This window comes from Ascaphus truei, chromosome 8 (genome assembly GCF_040206685.1).
Source record: "Ascaphus truei isolate aAscTru1 chromosome 8, aAscTru1.hap1, whole genome shotgun sequence".
In the NCBI taxonomy this organism is placed as follows: Eukaryota; Metazoa; Chordata; class Amphibia; order Anura; family Ascaphidae; genus Ascaphus; species Ascaphus truei.
Window position 1 is genome coordinate 25,954,684 of NC_134490.1, and position 21,906 is coordinate 25,976,589.

The window sequence follows — 21,906 nt, forward strand, 5'->3', positions numbered from 1 at the left end:
AGTGCATGACCCCCTATGTTTTGCCTTTTATGTGTCAGCACGCGATTTGGTGAGTGTCAATTGGAGGAGTTACATGAGGCATAGACTATAATGAGATCTCTCAAACTCTGTGTCTCTATGCTTTACTTTTTTATCATGTACTTCAGTAAAAAAAATCTGGAAATTTTGAAGTGGCGTAAACTTTTCAAGCGAATAATTAGTGTCACATGTAGGAAACACTTTCTTATATTTGATGCAAGCGCAAGAAAATTTGTTTATTTATGAAAATGTTTTACCAGGAAGTAATACATTGAGTCACCTCTCGTTTTCAAGAATATCCTGGGCACAGAGTTATAACAATACATGGTTATATTAAAAGAACAGAGGTTATACAGTCAATTCCCAGACATCTCATGGACAGATAGAACTGCTAAATTGAGTACAGGGGATAAAAGGGTGGTGAGTTTCAGATTGAAATAGAGAAGCTTTAACATCAGCAAACGGCTCACACCCTTTAGCTGCCCTTCGCCTGTGCCAAAGGTAGATGTACACTAAAGGGGTTCAGATTGAATGCAGCTGTGAATGAAGCAATGCATCAAAACAAACTCTTATTTACACCATCTTTACGTTGATGCATTTAGGGTTGCCAGGTGGTTTCTCCAAAAATACTGGAAACAATGGTTAAAGTGTGAAGCACTCAACACTCACACCTCTCCGCTCCATGCGATATGCTCCTCTCCTTGGCCCCACCCCCAGGTCTCCTGACACCTCCTCCTGATTAATTAACCAGCAGCAGCAAATCAGCATGGAGGAAGCTGCCCAGCCCCCTAGCAGCAGCCTTGCTCTCTCCCTGCCCAGGGAAATCCCGTGGCCCCCCCAAGCCGGTCAGCTCACTGTGCATAGAGGTAATACCGAACACATACATGTCCAGTATTACCTCTCATTTTTTACTGGGCAGGGTGTCCAAATACAGGACAGTCCGGTTCAATACTGGACACCTGACAACCCTAGATGCATCACCTCCCATATCTGTTGCAAAGTGGAACTGGAGCTTTCAACCCACATTTTTAAATGCTTACAACTTTTGAATGTTTAATGTCCTCCCAAAGAATAAAAACGGTTAAACATGTTTACTATAAATTTCCAAATACTGTAATTAGATCTTGATCTCACTCACTTGTGCCCCACTCTCCCATCATTCACTCTCCCACTCCCCCTCTCTCTTCCCATATAATGTACTGGTCTTTTTTTAACCTTGGTATAATGGAGTAAGAGCTGAAGGAAGACTGGATAAGATCATTATCACACAAGTAAATGTGCAATCACTTGTGGCCAGCCAAAAAAACAAAATTTTGTATACAAATTTGGACTCTAATTGACTTCATTAAACTAATTTAACCACGCCAAAAACAATTATTTGACTTCTTTTGTTTCTCTGATAATTCCCAATTGCATTTCTTAGGGACCTTTACCCTCACCCACAGACGGCCCTTATCGAGGAACTAATAAATATAATGAGGGTGGGAAGAGAGGGACTCTGTCTTTACAAACCCTTTGTGGATACACAGTGATATCAGACAAAAGGGAGCAACCAGAGGAAATCAAACGGCTCCCAAGGCTAACTTTAAATAATAATTTAGAAATACTTATAGGTGTCAGATTTTAATTAATAAAGAATAAAAAAATGACCCAGATGAGACACCTTTAAACATGTCACTGGGATTCACTTTGGTCCTAGGAGGGATTGCGCCATTAAACATGTCCCTGCCGTTGGTAAGCTGTGGTCCTACAAGGGATTGCCTATCCTTGGCAGGTACATGAATTCTAGCATATGGGGAGGTACAGCCAGCTTTCCAATCTTGGATGCCTTTTTGAACCTTGCACCCTTTTAGTGCCTAGAAGAGAGGTCCATTTTTAAGAAGACATGAGAAATACTGATTGATGTATTTATTTCCAATTTGTATCCCAATTGACACACAACATATACTGTATATATAATGGGAACAGTACAGCATGGGCACCTGTCTCCATTTACATATAGAGCCATATTCACTAAGCAGTCTTCCATCCCGAGGTGCCTTGTGGTTCTGAAAGACATCTTAAAGCCCATCTAAGCCAGGTCTTCCAGCACCGAATGGTGTCTTATAGAAGAAGACTGCTTAATAAATATGGGTGAGAATTTCTCCTCTATCCTTTACATTGCTGGCTTGCATATTTCCTTTGTCTTGATCCACAGCATCCAAAACAGAAATCGAAATCATTAGAGCATACAGTATGTATCAATGCAAAAATAGTGCAATTTTGAGGCTAAATCAATCCTATTGATTTCAATAGGATTATTTTCTGACACATCTGGGGCCGTTTTTTTACCCAGAATTGCACCACTTTTGCCTTAATACTAAAGCCGGTCCCTGCAGTAAGGCAGGGAACTCATAGTATGCGGGTGCCCCTCCCCCTTTCCTTCCTTCATAGGGCTGTGCACAGCCTTCGATCGCTCCCCTCCCAGGCAGCTTAGCAAATAAGCCCTGGGGAGGGGAGGGGACGGGACTTAATAGAAGGCTCAAGAGTAGGGGATTTGAATTGTGCATTGCACGCGTCGGGGGCCATTTTAAACGTCCTTTCAGAAGTTGAAGATGTCCACCCTCCCTGTTTGTTTACAGGAAATGTTTAAGTAACAACTTGGTGCCTGCCAGGCCTGGAGAGCCCAGGAGGTATATGGATACCAGGTATAATGGCGACCTCATTGGGCTGGTGGAACAATTACACTAGTCCTTTTAAGGACAGCAGCAGGAGTCACGAGCTACGGCGATATCGTTGGACTCTGTACTACGATCGGGCTGCCTGGCAGGGGTAAGGAAGAGTTTTGGTATACAAACTCTGGTTTAAAATTAAATAAAACTGCGGCCTTGTTTGTCCTCAAATACTGTGTTTGTCGTTCTTTGGTGTGGGGGAAGTGGGCACAGCTCGCCATGCCCATTTCTATCAAGGCAAACGTTCCGCAATGTTGGGGCATAAATAGCTGAAAAAGAGAACCAGATTTATCAAAGCTTGTAATAGGACGTTTTCAACATAGACCGAGTAGTATTTTCTATTCCGTTTTGCAGTGGTGAGATTTTGATACATTGGGACAGATGCATAAAGGGCCAGTCCAGGATATCGCACCCGCTCTGGCGTTAACTCCCATTCAAGTCAACAAGAGTTAAAGCCGGAATAGGTGCGATAACCCGTGCTGGCATTTGATGCATTTGCCTCATAGCCTCTATGATCCACAACGACTTTTGGAATGGACCACGTGATGATATTCGGGAGATCATCCGCTCAGGGGGATGGGAGCTCCAATGGTTTCCTTCTCCGGCTGCCTGTCTGCCCCCCACAAGCCAGGAGATTTACCTCTCGCCGCTTTCTTCCGTATCCAAAGCCCAGGCAGCCATCTCTCTCATCAGCTGCAGGGCCCACACATGTCATCCCCCAGCTGGGGCACCCAGCCGGCGCTGCAAGTTGGGCCCAACTTCTGTATCTGCCCACAGGGCCCTAGCTTCCCTCTGTTGCGGGACCGGATGCCTCTCCCTACCCCCCACTGTAAAATTCTTAGGGGGGAGGAAATTGAGTGAGAGGAAGAGGGGAATTGAGTGAGAGGGTGTGGGGGGAGTTCAGTGAGAGAGGAGGTGAATTGATTGAGAGAGGAGGAGGAGGGGAATTGAGTGAGAGGGGATGTGGGGGAATTGAGTGAGAGAGGAGGAGGGGAATTGAGTGAGAGAGGGACTGAGGGGAATTGAGTGAGAGAGGTGTTGGCGGGAACTAAGTGAGGGAGAATATGGGGGGGCAGTAGGACAGTGGCCTGCCAACAAATGTGCTCCCATTTATTGGCACGCCTAAGAAAAGGTTATCCACCCATGCACTACGGGATCTATTGATCAAAGTCCCTCTCCTGCAAAATTAGGGCAAACGTGGTGCAACGTTACGTCACCGCGACTCCGTGCAGACGCTGGTTGATGACATCACACCCGATAGCACGAAGGACGACTCGGGTATGTATAAAGAGGCAGTATATGTAGTATCTTGTCACCTTGATAAAGTGCTGTTGCACGAAACACGTAGGTGCGTTCATGTGGTCCTTTTATTGTCTTTTTAGCCTGCAATAAACCGGCTGTGCTCTTCATCATCTGCTGCTATCCACTGGAATCTATTACTGGATGTACTGCACGCCCCTGATGTCTGGAGTGTTCTTAGAAGTACACAGGTAAAGGGCCGCAGTGCCCTGTCATATATATGTGTATATTCCTGTGCAACTTTATTATTTGATTCACTTATATTGGCTGGGTGTTCATTAATGTGTCATATCTGTGGTTGTCAAGTGGACACCACTAGACACATATCCCTCCCTATTGTGAGTTCATTTATTTCTCCTGGACACTCCATTGTCATCTGGATTATTATGCTTAATATATGTGTAGCCCCGGTCTCTTTTCAGCCTCAGAGACCCCCTTGTGCTCATGCCGAGCGGTCGCGGGTGCCGCCGGAGGCAGCGACGGACCCGCCGGCACGCAGAAAAGGTGGGGGCCGGAGCAGAGAGCGCTCCGAGTCCTGGGAGTCTCGGCGGCACACCCAGCTAGCGGGGGCCGCCATTACGGATGCACTGCGCATGCGCAGTGATCGCGCTTGCGCAGATAAGGCTAGGGAGTTGCGGCGGCCATTAGGGAGTCGCGCATGCGCAGTACAAGCGCGCACGCGGCCCCAATGCAACAACAGCCTCCACGGGACTACAGTTCCCATGAGGCATAGGGAGGGATACCCCAGGTGCCCCAGAGTGGCCAATGAGAGGCCAGGATTCCCTAGAGCAGGGAAAGAGATACTTTTCGCGGGCTTGCGAATGGCAGTTGGAGCTGGGAGCAGGAAGGGTGTAGGGAGCAAGTGGCTCCTACACCAGGTCAGGTTATCCCCAGGTCCCAGGTAGGCCCCACTCCCCACTAGGTTAGTGGGTAGATTCTGAGGGAAGGCCCCTACGGTAGGGACCCTGCCCTTAGGTGTGTGTGTAGTCTTGTCAGTGACACAGCTGCAGTGCTGTGTGCGCTGACAAGAAGACACAGTGTTGAGTGCAGTGCAGCTGCAGCAGTTATTAGGTTGAGCTAGTGAGAGGGGATCCGGGAGGTGAAGGAAGAGGTAGTGTGGGTGCAGGGGGTCAGTGACCTGCCTGCATAGGACAGCTTTTCCCCGCAGGCTCCTATGAGAATCCCTGAGTCACAGTAGGTTGCTGTGCTGCAGGGAAGCCCTATAGTGATAGGAACGTCATTCCCTTACTGAGTACCGGTTAGGGAGACAAAGCACAGAGTTGCGGCGGTTACAGTCATCTGGGACCAGAGGGCTGGACACCGTGACATCTGGAAGCCATGTGTTGGATCAACTGATCCTTTTTGATGCTGTTGCCGGTCACCGCCGTGACCGGAAGGTATTATTTACATCAAGTGCACCAACACCGGTCAACAGGCGCTGATCCCGCCTTAGGTATAACTCTTTGGGGGACACTGGTGAAGTGGCCAAAGGACTGAGCCATTACAAATATAGTACCATACATGGACACGGTGTGTGTGGGGCACACGGTGAGGGGACGGAGACGTTATTCCTCATGAGAGTGGCCGAGCCACTAGTGTTATGAGCGTTATAGTATATGTGATATGTGTTATTGCCACGGTTCATTATAAAGAGGTTATTATTGCGTTACAGTAAAAACCAGTTACAATCATATGTGTGTTGTTATGTTTCTTGCCCAGGGGAATCTCACATAACGGGGATCCTGGTTAAGTGGAGGCGCTGCGCTAATAAGTGGTACCCCAGGCTCCCAGCTAGCGGAGGCTCAGATCTCCTGGAGCCACAGGTTGTGTGCAGTACCCGTAGTCTCTTTGGGAGCATCAGAAAAAGGGCTACATATGCTACAGATGGAACTCTTTCTAATTTTGGAGCATCACATTTTACCTCACTTCGCAAACGTGGTGCAAAAATACCGCATTCTATTTTCTATCAAAGAAAAATATTGATAAGGATTAAAGGGATTATTTCTTTAATAAATCAGGTGCATTTTCAGCTGGGAAGCGTTGATAAATGATCCTCTGTAGGTTTGTTTAAACCTTATTAGAAGATCCTCACAGACTAAGTAAACAGCAGCTACAAGTGCTGCACACACTTCAGTTCTTGGCCAGGCATTATGTTTTCTTTTTCCATTGCAGGATGATGAAGGTGCCTATAATTAGCATGGTAAAAAGTAAAAAAGAAACCAGCCCTTACTTTCCAGACAGAGGAACGCACGAGACCAAACGCCATGTAACAGGAGCAAGTGCAGATGCTGAATGTGCACCCAAACACTGCATGGTAAGATACCTTCTTTGTCTTCCTATTCACAGTGGTTTACATTAGAAAAAGGGTATTTTTTATTAAAGTTTACCGGCTGCAAAGCGGAGGGGAAAAAAGCTGCATCAGATTTAATAAGAAACGTCATGTTGCTTTCAATAGGCTTTTGTTTTCTTTAACTACGGCACGGTTTTGGCCCCATTTTTGGTCCAATCTTGCAGACACTTTCTGAAACAGACCCCAAAGTCTCTGGCCGGCAAAACGTGACACGAGTTTGCCATCTGCAACCTTTGGGGCGAAATTCCCTAAACTTAACAGTTTCTTCATCCTTTAAGAATGATTCTTTTTTTAATTGGCAGATTACTGCGGCTGTTTGAATAAGTGATTATTCACATTAAAAAAAAACACTTTGATACATAACTCCCAAAGTGTCCAGGTTGTAAAAACAAGGCAAATCTTAAGCAACAAATACCTTTAAAAGCAATTTTATGTCTGGTGCGATGTTTTATTTGTTATAGTTTCTCCCTGATTTTGCAGTTGAGCAGTTTGCTGTAATCTATCCAGTTCTCCTGGCCACCAAACTCAGGCACAAAGTGGTGCATATACAGTACCAGATTAAAATATGTATGTATTCTGTGATAAAACAGGTCCTTTTTTCTGCAGTTTTGTTTGTAGGAGACTTTGATACTTTGGTAAATAACCCCCAACGACACATAGTGAAGGGGAGATGTACAGTATCAACGTACAGAATGTGCATATAGAATGCGTTGACGTATTACTCAATTTACTACTTGCAATGGTGTCAAATGTAGGAATGTGTTTCCTTTCCTACATTTGACACACATTTGTGGACAGAAAAGTTTACATCTCCCTTATACCTGGCAGATTATTGGTACGCAAATATAATATATATATATATATTTTAAAAAAAGGATGTGTGGCGACAGAGTTTGATATATCTCTCACTCCCCAAACTCATACACGGCTCATAACATGGAGGAAAGACCTTGATACATTGATGCAAGAAAGACACAAGATTGAAATGTTGCAATTTGCACCAATTCTTGCTGCAAATTTGCCTGATACATCACCCCATGCACCCACAGTTCAATATTTCCTGGTTTTTGCCTATTAGTTTTTCAATAAAATTTCTTTGAATAATAGCTAGCAGTATTTCTTTTCACAGTCTGGGAAAGGGTGAATTTCCTGGTAAATGTACTTCATATGACCAACATGTATCAAGTTTAAAGGCTAAAGGCCCTTTTGTGTGAGTTAAATCTTCTTTTTGACATTAGCCTGCAAATGGCTCCATGATCTTAAATGGTTTATTTCCATAAATGGAGTAACACTAAAGCAAAGCACAGTTTCCATTTTTAAATCTATGGTTAAATATTGCTTCCTGCAAAATACAGAAGGGTCTGTGGCAGTGTGTTTCAACAGGAGTTCCTAGAATACCTGGGGTTCCCTGGGCTTCCCTAGAGGGTTCCCTGCAATTTTCAGGTCATTTGAATACTGTACCAAATACAGAAGAATTTACAATGCATTTGATCTCAGAGGCGCTATTAGAGAGGGTTGGGGTTCCTTACAATACATCTGATATCAGACGCGCTACTAGAGAGGGTTGGAGTTCCTTACAATGCATCTGATCTCAGGCGCGCTATTAGAGGGTTGGGGTTCCTTAAAATACATCTTATATCAGACACTATTAGAGAGGTTTGGAGTTCCTAACAATGCATCTGATCCTGGACACACGACTAGAGAGCATTGGGGTTCCACAGAATTTAAGAGAATTGTGGGTTCCTTAACCAAAAAAAGGTCGGAAACCACTGGTCTATGGGCACTCGTGTATATATATTAAAACTGGTGCAAAATCTAAAACTCCAGTAAATTGTTTGTCATTTTTCTATTTCTCAAATTTTTTATACCAAACATTGTGCCCCTTGGCACTAGAAGTTTTTAAACTACATGTATCTCCCCCCCCCCCCCCCCCCCATCCCAACAATATAAATATGGGGCACGTATTTTTGCAGCAGTTTAGTTTGCTTTTCCTTACCAGATATATTTGGTGGTGAACTTCTGGTAAACTTCTCCAATTGTTTATCTCACAGTCAGGATGGCATAGCAAGTCTTTCTAAAATCAGGGAAACCAGGAAAAAATGGGGCAGCACCTTTACAGTATCTCTACTGTTTGTACATGTCCCCTATGTATCAAGGTAAACATAGTGCAATTTACAAGCAAAACATACACTATGCCATGAAAGCAATCAGATATTATACTTTGATTCAGAATTGCTCCACTTTGCCTTGATACACAGACCCCAAGATAACCAGTACTCCAGTTTATATTATTATGTGAAAGGAATTATTCTAGTCTCATGTAAGCTTCTTAGACACAAATTTGTGACATGGTCAGAACACATCCTTTTGATATAGTCAAGAAATGACGGTAACTTGTTAAGTTTAGACACCAATTGTCTTTTTGGTGCTTTCTTTATAAAATATTTGATTTTTAAAAGGGATTATTGTCTTTGTTAATTTATAGTCATTTTTTTTTTAATTACGAGGCTCCTGATTTATTCCATGAATGTTTTTATCCAACGCACAGACATCTTGATAAAGTTCAGTGCTTAAGACCAAAAACTTTTATTTATGGAACTATTTTTTCCCTGCAACGTTTCGATAATAATAATATGTTCTTGTGTAGCGCTGCTAGTTTTTATGTTGCACTTTACAGAGACATTTTGCAGGCACAGGTCCCTGCCCCGTGGAGCTTACAATCTATTTTTTTGGTGCCTGAGGCACAGGGAGATAAAGTGACTTGCCCAAGGTCACAAGAGCCAACACCGGGAATTGAACCAGGTTGTATCTGTTTCAAACTCAGTGCCAGTCAGTGTCTTTACTCACTGAGCCGCTCCTTCTCCACAACGACCCAAAGCGAGACCTCCATCAAACTCATGTTTAACTTCAGAAGTTTAGACTGAAACATGGATGAGAAGAATTAATTTATTCCATCAAAGTGTTGACCCTAAGGCCCGGGCCATAGAGGGGTGGGGAGAGCGGAGGCACGCTAACACGCCTGCTTCAGTCAGCGTGATTGCACGGACTTGCAGGCGAGCCAGCGGGCGCGAAGGGAGCCGGGGGGAGGTGGTTGGAGGCGGGGCAGTGACGTCGTTGGGCCAATCGCCCGTGACGCACTGACATCAATGTCACGGCGCCGACATCACGGCGCGTTGACGCTGCTGTGCTGTGATTGGAGGTTTTCAGCCGACAGCGCGCTGAAAAACAGCTTGGCGCTCAGCTGAAACCTCCAACTCGTCAGCACGCCTGCGGACGCTCGCGTGAGCCCCCTCTCAAGGCATCCTCATTGAGGATGCAGGGGCTCAGCGCGGAGCGTCCGCATGCCTCAGCACGGCCTGTCCGTCTATGGACTCGGCCTAAGGGCAAAGCTTTTATTAAGACTTTAAAGTAGCTGTCTGATTTTTTTTTTTTAAATCCCATCCCTTTTACCAGGATAGGAAGCACTGTGTCTCACAAGTAGAGATTGGTAAACTTTTCGCCAAAATTTTTTATCCGCTGCAAAAATGGCAAATGCAACTTTTCGTGAATTTGTCTGAGTTCGAAAAAAAAGTCACCTCTATCTATTATTGTTTTTCTAAAATAAAAGTTAAATGAACTTTAATTTTTTTTTTATAAAATAACCTGGCAGCAAAAAAAAAAAAAACGACGAAATACAGTAGACTTAAGTGTAATTGCTGCTTTCACATGGTTTTGAATAACAAAAGGTTTCATGAGTTTGCGCAGAAATAGAAACATTTGCAGGCCGAACGTTGACACATTCGCCCATCACTGTCCAGGAGCTGAAACGCGCAATATTCACCTCCAGGGACCCCCTGGAATAAGGGATACTTACCGGTAAAATAATTGTATTGCAGTTTAATCTACCACATTACGTGGGCCAATAGGAAACCGTAATGTTATTCATTGCAGCTTCCTATGGACTCGCCTGGTGCTGGGGATATACACCGCTATTTTGTACCGCTGCTAATTCTTCCGATGGATATCTCAGGAACCAGATATCTCCAGAGCTGAAATGTATGTGGTTCAGCTCTGAGGACCTCTTGCTCCCTATCCCGGTACAAAAAAGGGCATGAGGTAATGCTGTTTTAAAAATGATCTGTACTTTAGAAGGAAACACCAATTACATGTGTAACGGTGTTTCCCCCACCCGGTGGGACATTTCTCCATTACTACAGTGTATGGTACATATACCTGCTGGCAACAGGAGGGCTGAGTCGTCCGCCGATGCTCAAACACTGAGCCAACTGTGCTGAAGCTAATATATCCTGAGAACCTGACCGGTTCAGGGGTCTTGAGGACTAGAGTTGAGCTCCCGTGATTTAGACATAATAGAACAAATCAAGCCATGCAATTATATAACGGGGAGTGCCTGCTGTCTCCCTACCTCCATCTTTTACACTTGTTGCTATTTCTGTCTGACCATTGATATTAATGGGCTGTTTCTCAAAGTCTCCTGACTGTAAAATAGTTGCAGAAAACAACACCAGATTTACTAAAGCAAATTAATGACCTGGCAAACAAATTAATATTGTGTGTTTAAAGCTGCAGTTCAAGCAATATCCTGCAGATGTGTGGTTTTTTTTTTTTTTGGTTTTTAATAAATCAGTTCTGTACTATGAGAAAATACTTGTAGCATTTAAAAAAAAATTAAGACATTTTTCATGTATTCTAATTTAATAGGCCCATTTACAAACTCCCACCCCCTACCCCTTCTGACAGGCTCTGGCTCTTGAGCCCTGCCCTCTCTCTAGCAGTGCACCAATTGTATCTAGTAACTTCCTGGTCACATGATCTTCCACACAGAACCTTGCATTTTGGGTAATGTAGTTCAGCAATAACTGAATTAAATAACCCTGAGCAAAGCGATCGAGTACAGGAGAACGGATCGATCGGCAATTTAGCTAATCACTTGTCAGCGATTGTATTTATACACATATTAAATGAAAAAAATATCAATATATTTTAAAACGGACAGCTTGAACTGCAGCATAGAAAATACGTTTTATTTCTTATTATGGTTTTCCTGAATATTGCCACTGTTTTGCAACTTTAATAACTAACCCCAATTATGTTAAAAACAAATTTTGTGAGTAGTTATTTGAGGTTAATATAATGGCTCCGTCACTATTTTGATATGTAGAATTTGAATGGCTGCCAACTGCCGGTGTGACTTATTATACACTGAAATATTGTATGTATGTATATCTTTATTTATATACAGTAGCGCCATCTATGTACAATGCGGGTCACAGCAGTAATGCACGTGACATCATAATACTGTATAACACATATTGGGAATATGTGCTTGAGACATAAAAGTAACATTAGGAAAGCAATCACTGCCCCGAAGAGCTTACAATCTAAGTCAAACAAAACCTGTGTAGCTATATATCAACTTTATCATTATTTTGTTAACCGGCATTCACAAAATGCACGATTAAGTCTCACTAAGTATGTGAAAACATGTTTACATAAGCAAAGTAGCATATTCCTTAAAATTCAATGCCAAATAATTTCTGTTACTTTTTTAGGGTCAGAATATTTCTTATCGCCCAGAAGCAGAAACGGGGTGAGTTTTTCTTCCATGTGTTAAACACAAGTCCCCCTATCGGACCGCAAGTGTTATTTTCCCAATATCCTAAAACATTGAATATATGATGTATTTATCTCTATTTTGGATGAATTACCTAAAAAGTGAATGCAATATTAGTTCATTATTTATTGGGCAAATTAACATGAACTCCCTTGGAAGCACCAATGCATTCCCGGTGTAGCAAAAGTGTCATGTTACGTTTCCCTTGATACATTAAAACAAGTTAATAAAGGAGCAGTTTTGCTTTAAAAAAAAAAAAAACATCCTTGGTAGCAGCCCAATCTTGATTTCCCTTGCTTTTTCGGTTAAAATACAGACTGTTAATTAAGTAGCAGAATTCACTGGGAACAGAATCCGATAATAACGGCTGTGTCAACATCTTCATGGCATTGCTGTGAAAACATTGTAATAAAACAGTATTCTGATTGGTTGTTTAACCTATATTGAGGTATATTATTAACCCCTTCAGTACCAGAGGATCACATGACCGCTTTTCTGAGCGATAACATGACCGCTTCTGGGTTCTAGCAGTGAAGAGGAAGGGGCGGGGTCTGCCACTGGAATGTACTCTGCAATGACAGAGAACAGCCCCTATACGATAAGCTGTGCGTCATTAGGGCACTCGTGGGGTTAAATTGTGGACAAAATGGGATCAAAAAGAGAATTAGATTTATTAGAGAAAATGAATCCCTTAGAAAACTATTTGGGAATGAGAAATGAGAGGCAGAGATGGGGAAAGGGACATAGGAAGCAAGCAGAACAAAATAAGGTGAGATGCTGTGAGACGCATTGGGAATAGCCTGTTCGCTCAGTAATAAAGTCCGCTGGTGCTGAGAAATGGAAATAGGAGCTACATGGAGTATAGAAATAGTACAAAGGGAAGCCTTTAAAATAGGCAAAAGGGGGGCGGGAGTTGATCTATGCACCAGAGATTTGACAATGACAGACTGTACAAAAACAATACAGGCATACCCCGCTTTAAGGACACTCACTTTAAGTACACTCGCGAGTAAGTACATATCGCCCAATAGGCAAACGGCAGCTCACGCATGCGCCTGTCATCACGTCCTGAACAGCAATACCGGCTCCCTACCTGTACTGAAGCTGTGCGCAAGCAGGGAGACTATAAAGCCTGTTACAAATGCGTTATTTACATCAGTTATGCACGTATATGACGATTGCAGTACAGTACATGCATCGATAAGTGGGAAAAGGTAGTGCTTCACTTTAAGTACATTTTCACTTTACATACATGCTCCGGTCCCATTGCGTATGTTAAAGCGGGGTATGCCTGTATAAGGGAAATGGTACCTAAAAATCGTCAATAAAATAGACAAGAAATCAGTAGGGGTATCTATAAAAAGCCCACTGTGTAGAGCAGGAGTGGCCAACTTCAGTCCTCAAGGCCCACCAACAGGTCGAGTTTTAAGGATATCCCTGCCTCAGCGCAGGTGGCTCTATGACTATATGACTGTTTCCGCTCATTGGATGCACTTTCCTCCATCTTCCCAAAGGGGACAGGAGGTCATGATGGCAGTACTGGAGGCTACTGTTCTGGTCAGCTGTGACATTGCTGATACTGTAAGCCCACCTGTCAGGGATGGGGAGTGAGAGATCCTGGCTGAGATCAGATGATGACCAGTGCCACCCGTACTCGTCCCAACCACCACCAACACCAGTGTCTGGGCCCTACACGCCACCACCTCAATCGGTGAGAGGTGACATGTCTGTATAGCCCCTTCTATGGCAAGCAACTGACAATGTATGATGAAGCTGTTAACCCTATTGGGTGCCACAAATGCAGGGGGTCTGGCACTCATAACGTAATGGCTATGTCCTGCCCACATAGTGCTCATTTTGCGCTCCATGGCTGTTATGAAGGAAAATGGAAGAGGAGGCTTCCTTTTCTTCCATTTCCGAGGGATACTGTGGTCACGTGAGAGCCGTTTGCCAGCGAGGCTGTGGCATTCTGGTGCCACTGCCCCTCCAGCACTCAAGGAGTTAAAATGTAAGCACTGGTGGCAACTATTCCAAGTGTTCTACAATTTACTATCAGCACAAAAAGACAGTGGGTACAAATGGGATGATTCTGGGGGCTATGGAGAAGCACTATTTTTGTATTTACAAAGCCAGGGTGCCTCCACTTTTTTAGTTACTGTGCACATATTTATACACCACTTTTAAAAAAAAAAAGAAAATGGGACATATTTCAGAAAGACTCTCCCTTTGATGTGCCAACTTTAATAAAGGTTTTCATAAAGGTTTTCATGGCACTTATGCACTTTCAATAAAGTGTTGGTTGCATGGAAATCCTTATTGAAGTTGGCACTATCGCAATATTATTGATTAAGCCCCTTTCTCCTCTTTTTAAAACAAGGGCCAAATAGGATTGTCCTGCTGTTAAACAAGTTTAGATTTGTTTTGTTGTTTTAAAACAAAGCACAATACCACTTTGACAGCAGCTGAAAAAATCCTCATGCAGGAAGCAAATTAAATATATCTTTATGGTTCTTTAAAAGGGAAAACAATCCAGGGATAGAAAGCGGTGCACAGCTGAAATAACGGGGCCAGCAACCAATGCTCATGAGTTAAAAATATTTAATAAATGACATAGTAACGGGGAAAACACACTCTAACGCGTTTCAGGCAAACGCCCTTTCTCAAAGAATACAGATGTAGCAAGATTTACTGGTTTTGGTACCGTGACAAAGTGTGAGCTTACAGACGCGTGAACATTTTGTTCGCCGCGGCTCATCTGCAGCTACGATCAGCAGGCGGAATTATTTGTGGGGTTATCTATTTAATTGCAATTCAGTATGTATCCAACAGATGGCACACTGAATGTCTTTGCCTATACCCGCGCCTGACACGCCCACTCCAAGGCTTCCAACAGCCAAGAAGAAGGTCGTTAAATAAATAAAGTTTTTATTTAGTATAGATTACAACTTTTCTTGTTTTTGAAAAAGATGAATGAAAGTGTGCAATGGTTCCTAGATTGTGGGACTTGTACTAGGGACTTATTGTAGGGAAAATTTATAATAGGCTGAAGTACTGTACAATTGTCACCTCTATGCTGACGACACAGAAAATTACTTTTCAAACCCGGACCTTACACCTGAGGTACAGACCAAAGTTTCTGAATGTCTCTCTGCTATATCATCCTGGATGGCCCTCCGCCGACTTAAACTTAACATGGCAAAAACGAAGCTCCTCATACTTCCTCCCAAACCTGGCCCTACTACCGCCTTCCACATTACTGTTGGAAGCAGTATCATAAACCCAGCAGCACACGCACGCTGCCTAGGGGTCACACTCGACTCCTCTCTCACATTCAAAACGTAGCTAAAACCTGTCGTTTTTTCCTCCGCAATATTACAAAGATACGCCATTTCCTTTGTTGCTTGACTGCTAATCCTCTGACACAGGCCCTCATTCTGTCCCGTCTCGACTACTGTAACCTCCTGCTGTCCGACCTTCCTGCCTCTCACCTGTCCCCCCTACAATCTATCCTAAATGCTTCTATCAGAATCACTTTATTCTTTCCTAAATCTGTCTTAGTGTCTCTCCTGCTGAAATCCCTCTCCTGGCTTCCAATCAAATCCTGTATCACACACTCAATTCTCCTCCTCACTTTTAAAGATTTACACTCTTCTGCCCCTCCTTACTGTACATCTCACCTAATTTCTCGCTATGCACCATCCCAACTCTTGCGTTCTGGTCAAGGATGTCTTCTCTCTACCCGTTTTGTGTCTAAAGCCCTCTCCCGCCTTAAACCTCTCTCACCGACTGCCCCACACCTCTGGAATGCCCTTCCCCTCAATATCTGACAAAGCACCATCTCTATCCACCTTTAGGACCCATCTTAAAACACACCTGGTTAACGAAGCATATGAGTAGCTCTGTGGTTGATACTATACACCTCATACATAAACCTTGGCCCCTTGCAGATGCACTTACCAGAACACCTTCCTACTGTCTCTGTACGTTCCTCCTACTTACCAATTAGATTGTAAGCTCTTCAGGCCAGGGACTCCCTTTCCTAAATGCTACTTTTATGTCTGAAAGCACTTCACTTTATGTGTTATTTGTATTGTTTGTTATTTATATGATTACCACGTGTATTACTGCTGTTATGCGCTATGTACATTAATGGCACTATATAAATAAAGATATTCATACAGTACATAAAGTATGATTCTGATATTCAGCAGTGTTTAACCTTGGTTTTCCATGGCACCGAACACAGTGAGTCTTACTACAACTGAATCAACAATTCTTTATACCTGTACAAGTACATGGAGGGATGCTAGTAGTCGGATTCTGATTAACAGACCTCTGCAGTCTCCAAACCTTATGTGCAAGAAAACCTTGTACAATTCATATGTTGGTCCATTAAAAGGTATTACTGCCTACGGAATATCTACCTGTACACAACAGTGTAAAAAACTGTAATTTCATTTCACGTTTTCTCAGTCTGGCAGTTCAGCAGTGATACTGTAACACTTAAAGTTAATTTTGATTGTCAAATCCTTGCTATATTTCACTTTTCAACAAAAAAACCCAGCCATGAATGCCTAAGGGGCTAATTCAAAATGGCCTAAAGTTGCGAACAGCTCGAAACCCCAATTGGCCTCTTTGGCTATATTGAATTACACACCACCCTCTGCCTTATTCATTTAAATGAACATGTAACTTTTGTAATGTTATAACGTTAGACGTACTGTACGTTTGTTTCTTTTTTTGCTATTCGGTTTCTAAACAGTACCATGTAGACCAGGGCTCTTTAACTGGCGGCCGTGGGCCAAATGCGGTCTGTGACGGTTAGGACCACTGACTGCTTTCCAAGGGTCCAGAGTTTTTGAGGGGGGAGGGGGCATGTCCGCTCCCCCCTATCTGTGGACCTGCAAATCCCCCCCTCTCTCTCACACATACTCCCCTCTCTCTCACTCCTATCTCTCTCACTCCTCTTTCATTCTCCTCCTCTGTGTCCCTCTCCCTTCTTTCTCTCACTCTCCCCCCTTTCTCACTTCTTCCATCTGTCTCCTCCCACCAGCCCTACTTCTTGGACCCGACTTCCAGCGGCTCCTGACTTCCAGGGATCGGACAGCGGGGCTGCCCCCCTCTGGTGCACTTATATCCCAGCTTCCCCTGTGCCTCCTCCCCCCTCTCTTGCACTCTGTCCCCTCTCTCGCTCTCTCTTTCTCCCTCTCCTTGTCCGCCCCCTCTCTCTCTCTCCTCTTTCTCTCACTCTCCCCTCTCACATTCCCTCTCTCTCCCTCACCCCCTCTCACTGACTCTCTGCTTTGTTTCTCACTCTCCTCCCCCCTCACTTACCCTCCCCTCTCACTCACCCTCCCCTCTCACTTACCCTCCCCTCTCTCACTCCCCCTCTCTCTCTCACTCTCCCTCCTCTCTATCACTCTCCCCCTTTCACTCTGTCCCTCTTTCTCACTGCCCTGCCCCCTCTGCTCCCCCCCCAGCCCTACCGGAAATGGGGCCTGACTTCCAGCGGGACCTGGCTTCTGGGATCAGACTGCAGGGACTGGCCCCCTCCACTGCAGGGCCCGGGACTGATGTCCCCGCTTTCCTCCCCTGTCAGCGGGCTTGGTTAATGGTCTTCTTGTGGCCTTTAGATTCTCTGGTCCTGCTAATTTCATACTAGTTGCTTATCCCACTGAAACTCACTTATTAGGTGATATAAATATGTATGGTACAGATATTATATAAATGCATGCAACATATTGAAAGATAATAATTTCCAAGTCTTCAAATGTACTGTATCTAACATTTCATTAAGCTTGTGGTATCTCCAACTTCTACATGTTATCTGCCATGTCCCCTTTGGAGAACTAGTTGAAGAGCCCTGGTGTAGTCCTCAAGCCCTCCCAACAGGTCAGGTTTTCCGAATATCCCTGCTTCAGCTCAGGTGGCTCAAGCAGTCCTTGCATCAGCTCAGGTGGCTTAATCACTCCCTATTTCAGCACAGGTGGCTCAATCTTTGACCGAGCCTCTGATTGAGCCACCTGTGCTGAAACTGGGATATCATGAAAACCTGACCTGTCTTGAGGACTGGAGTTGTCCACCCCATGTGTAGATCATACAATCAGTGGTCAAAATGTGATGGTCCTTGATGGGAACGGAGTGCCACTCGTACACACCAGAAAAACTGCTACTTTTTTCTTGACATGCTTACAGGTCCATTTTATTTTTTGAAAGAAAAAGAGATGTATTTTAACAACGCCCTCTTCTTCTCCAGTTGTATGGCATGAATATTATAGAATATATATCTTGACCAAGGTCTGATGTTGGGACCGAAACATGGATATATGTTGCTATATTATACATTTGCTGGTTTACTAAGTCCGGTGGAGGCCGTTTGAGCTTTTTCATCTTTGGCATGAATATTATATAAACATTGATAAAATGAGAGCTTTGTCCGAATGTTTAACTAGTTTAGAACATTTTAAAATCCAGCCCAGTACTATTAGTTCTTGCGATCCCTGTCTAAAAAGATTGGCGATTTGCTGAGCAATTAAAAGCCTTATTTTCATTTTATTTTTTAATTAAGGGGTAATTATTGTAAGAAAATGTCACTTTGTGCGTCCAACTTTTATTGCGGATATTAATAATGCCTCTGATGCCAGCGTTGCATCTATAAAAACAGTAGCCTGGTTTTCTCATGCTCCCAGCATGTCTTAACTGCCTAATTATAGCTGTAGCACTGGATCACCTAATGCCCAGCTTATTGGGAGTAAAGCTAAAAGGAACAGTGTGTAATGCTAAGAACAGAGTAGAAAGGCTGATGTTATTATTATACACACATAAGTACTGGCAAAAGGGGAGAGTAAGTGCGATTAATAGCAATGCTATTATTTTCTTTTTTTTAGTACTCATTCTAAGATTATCTCACGTTATTTAAATGTCTTCCTACTACAACTAAAATGAACATTTAGAGTGGTACAGTATTTAGTGTGAAACGCAGCCATAGCACATACCTGGGATAAGGCCTCATTCTGGGGGTGTTGTCCTTATTTACAATTCTTTAGGCAACTTCACGAGTCTCTGTTCACAATTTTTAATTGCTTTATGCATATTTATGCATCTACTCAGCTTTTGGTCTATAATATTTTAACTTTATTATTTTTTTTAATATCTTTATTTGGTAAAAATATTTTCACTTTTTTAAGCAGCTTTGCAGTTTTTTTTAAAATAATAATAATAGTTTGTTCTTTTATAGTGCTGCTAGTCTTACCAGGTTCCCCTGCTTCAAACTCAGTGCCAGTCAATGTTTTTACTCACTGCGCCGCTCCTTCTCCTTCCTTTTTAACCTATTCACCTCTCCGAGTTGAATCTCGGGCATGTTCAACTACATGAAAAGTTTTTTTTGCGGTTAAGTGAACCTGCCAAAAAACAAATGTAGTGATAATAGCACCGTTCACTTGGCGAGAAAACTCGCCAGAGCATATTGAATATAGAATGAATACTTAATTTTGCGAATACTGGTTATTTACATGATAATGTGCATGATAATTTGCATTTCGGATGAACATGTCAGAATGACTGAACCACCTGTGCTGAAGCAGGGATATCCTTAAAACCTGACCTGTTGATGGCCCTTGAGGACTGGAGTTGCCTACCCCTGAGCTAAACTGTGCTTTATTAACCACAGGGACCACTTGGTCCCCCAGATACTCACCAGTGAATTTACTGGTGTTTCTGCTAGGCATTTAAATGGGCGTCGAATAAGAAGCCACAAACAATGATGATTTGGCATCCATTTTGTTTCCCCTGGAGGGAAATTTAAAACTTGTAACTTCATCTGTGCGTATTTTGGGATCTGAGGGGTACCCGAGCTGAAAATAGCATGGTTCAGCTACCTCAGACAACCTATGGTGTAAACACAACCATAGTGCTCAAAACATACCCCTGATGAAGCGGAAAGTTGTCTGAAAATGCGTAGGGTCAATTGTGCATGTGCAGGTGTGAACCGGATTTGAAAAGCAGGCCGATCACATTGTACTCTGAACCGGCAAGAAGAGAGGAGCCCTGTCCGGGCTACAGTGTATAGGAGATGCGTTGAGTGACGCGGGCCCTCGAAGGAACGTGACCACGCGCTGACATCAGAGCAGATGAATGCGGAAGTGGACACGGGTATCAACACACAGGGGACGCTCTAAAAATCTCCAAGCAGGACTGGCGTTTCGGAGCGTCAAATTGGCAGTTCCTGCCTTCTAAGCAATCTTCTAAACTGGAATGGGCTGGTGACGGCCTAAAGGTTCACACCGCATATTTGTATGTGGGAATCCGTGAGTGAATTTCCAATTGTCTTTTTTATGTCATTTTTGGTAAAGTTCTTTATACGTTATTGTCCTATGGCTATTTTTAATTTCTTTTTCATGTGATGTATGAGGCATTCATGATCATCTAATACCACAGTTCATGTCTAAGAGTGTATAAGTTAAGTTAATAGATATTCTCCTTTATCTCATAACACTCATTCACAGGTATTAGTTATTCGTTGATAAGGTTACATGCAATATCATCCACTGATTACGTTTGGTTATATAATTAAGGCTAAAGAAGGCACTATACTATGGTCTTTGAAGAGCACGTGGAGTAATACTCTCATAGATTGATTGATTCTCTGGAAAAGGTGTTGAAAGAGCACATTTCTATTGAAGCAAGAATTCACATATTTTCTCTATAAAGTAATTTCCTACCTGAATGGGGGCACATCACGGTGTTTTAAAGGACACAGATTGTACACATACTTTATTGAAGCAATATTGTATTGTTTTCTCGTTATGTCCATTGGAGAATAACAGCACCATCAACCAGAGTTCAAGTGGCAAGGAGGACTGACTTTCTTCATACCTCAGACAACCTGCAATCCTGTAACAAAAAAACAGGTTAAAAAAAGAGCGACCGGATTTGTTGCTTTAAATGATTTTTGGCTCAATCGGAGAATATAATTTGCCCGTTTTCTACTTCTTTATTGTGTTTCTAGTGGGTAACGGTAAAACTGCTGCAATACTGGGAAAATTGCAGCAAAAACTGTTTCCTCCCCCCCCCCCCCAAAAAACATGACTGTCACTGAATACAATGCATGTTTTCCTTTGTTAAATTTAGAACAGCTTTTTACACTAGTTTTGCCTTAGTTTTGCATTAGGGAGACTTTGAAAAATGAACCATTAAATGTGTTTATAAAGTGGTTATGACGACACCAGTGAGTTTATTTGAGATGTGCAAATATGTTGCATGTAAAGATAAACCAATGCATTTTTAGTTGTAAAATACATAAAAATACAATTTGCGGGCACTTTTGCTTGTCTCAGACAGGTCTGTAATCCTAGACAAAAAACAAAAGAACAAGGCGCACAACGCACATAGTGTAGTAGAGTTAAAAATGTGACTTTATGGTTAAAAGTAAATATATCTGTGTACATCAAGTAAGAATAAACAAGCAGTTGGTATATTGGTTTACCACACCAGGAGATGACACTGTGCGACGCCCTTGGATGGATCTCGGCATGCAATGGGTCAGGAGACGTCTCATCTGTCCCTTACAGCGTCCTCCGTTTAGGGGTAGTGTGGATATGTCCCTTGTAGAGAAAGCCCCACAGCACACAGCTCACAGGATGGTAAAAGAGCCGCAGGAATCAGCATCTGTGGATCACTGCACCGTTTGCCGCCACTCCTCGTTGTGCGCTCGGCGATGACGTCACGAGTCGCTCCGCAACTTCCGCGATGCTTCTCATGGAACGCACAGCGTGCGTGTCAGTCCAATGGTACTTGGCAGCGGGGAGGGATACTAGGCAGGCGGCTTATGAACAGTGTCCAGAATCACACAAGATGGGGGGAGAAGAGCATAGACACCTCTCTTCCAAAGGAAGTGCTGTGTGCTGTGGGGCTTT

General features: G+C 43.2%; 1 protein-coding gene across 3 annotated transcripts in view; it reads left to right on the forward strand.

Annotated features, from left to right (window-relative positions):
- The first annotated feature begins 6,225 nt into the window (after nucleotides 1–6,225).
- The window catches only part of MYPN (myopalladin), a 123,409-nt gene continuing 107,728 nt past the window's right edge, over nucleotides 6,226–21,906 (forward strand). Inside the window, exons 1-2 of one of the 3 annotated variants that reach the window (XM_075610879.1) lie at nucleotides 6,226–6,342; nucleotides 11,931–11,968. In XM_075610879.1, the coding sequence (XP_075466994.1) occupies nucleotides 6,226–6,342; nucleotides 11,931–11,968 (155 nt within the window). The remainder of the gene's footprint in view (nucleotides 6,343–11,930; nucleotides 11,969–21,906) is intronic. The other 2 variants (XM_075610880.1, XM_075610882.1) reach the window with 2 other exon arrangements.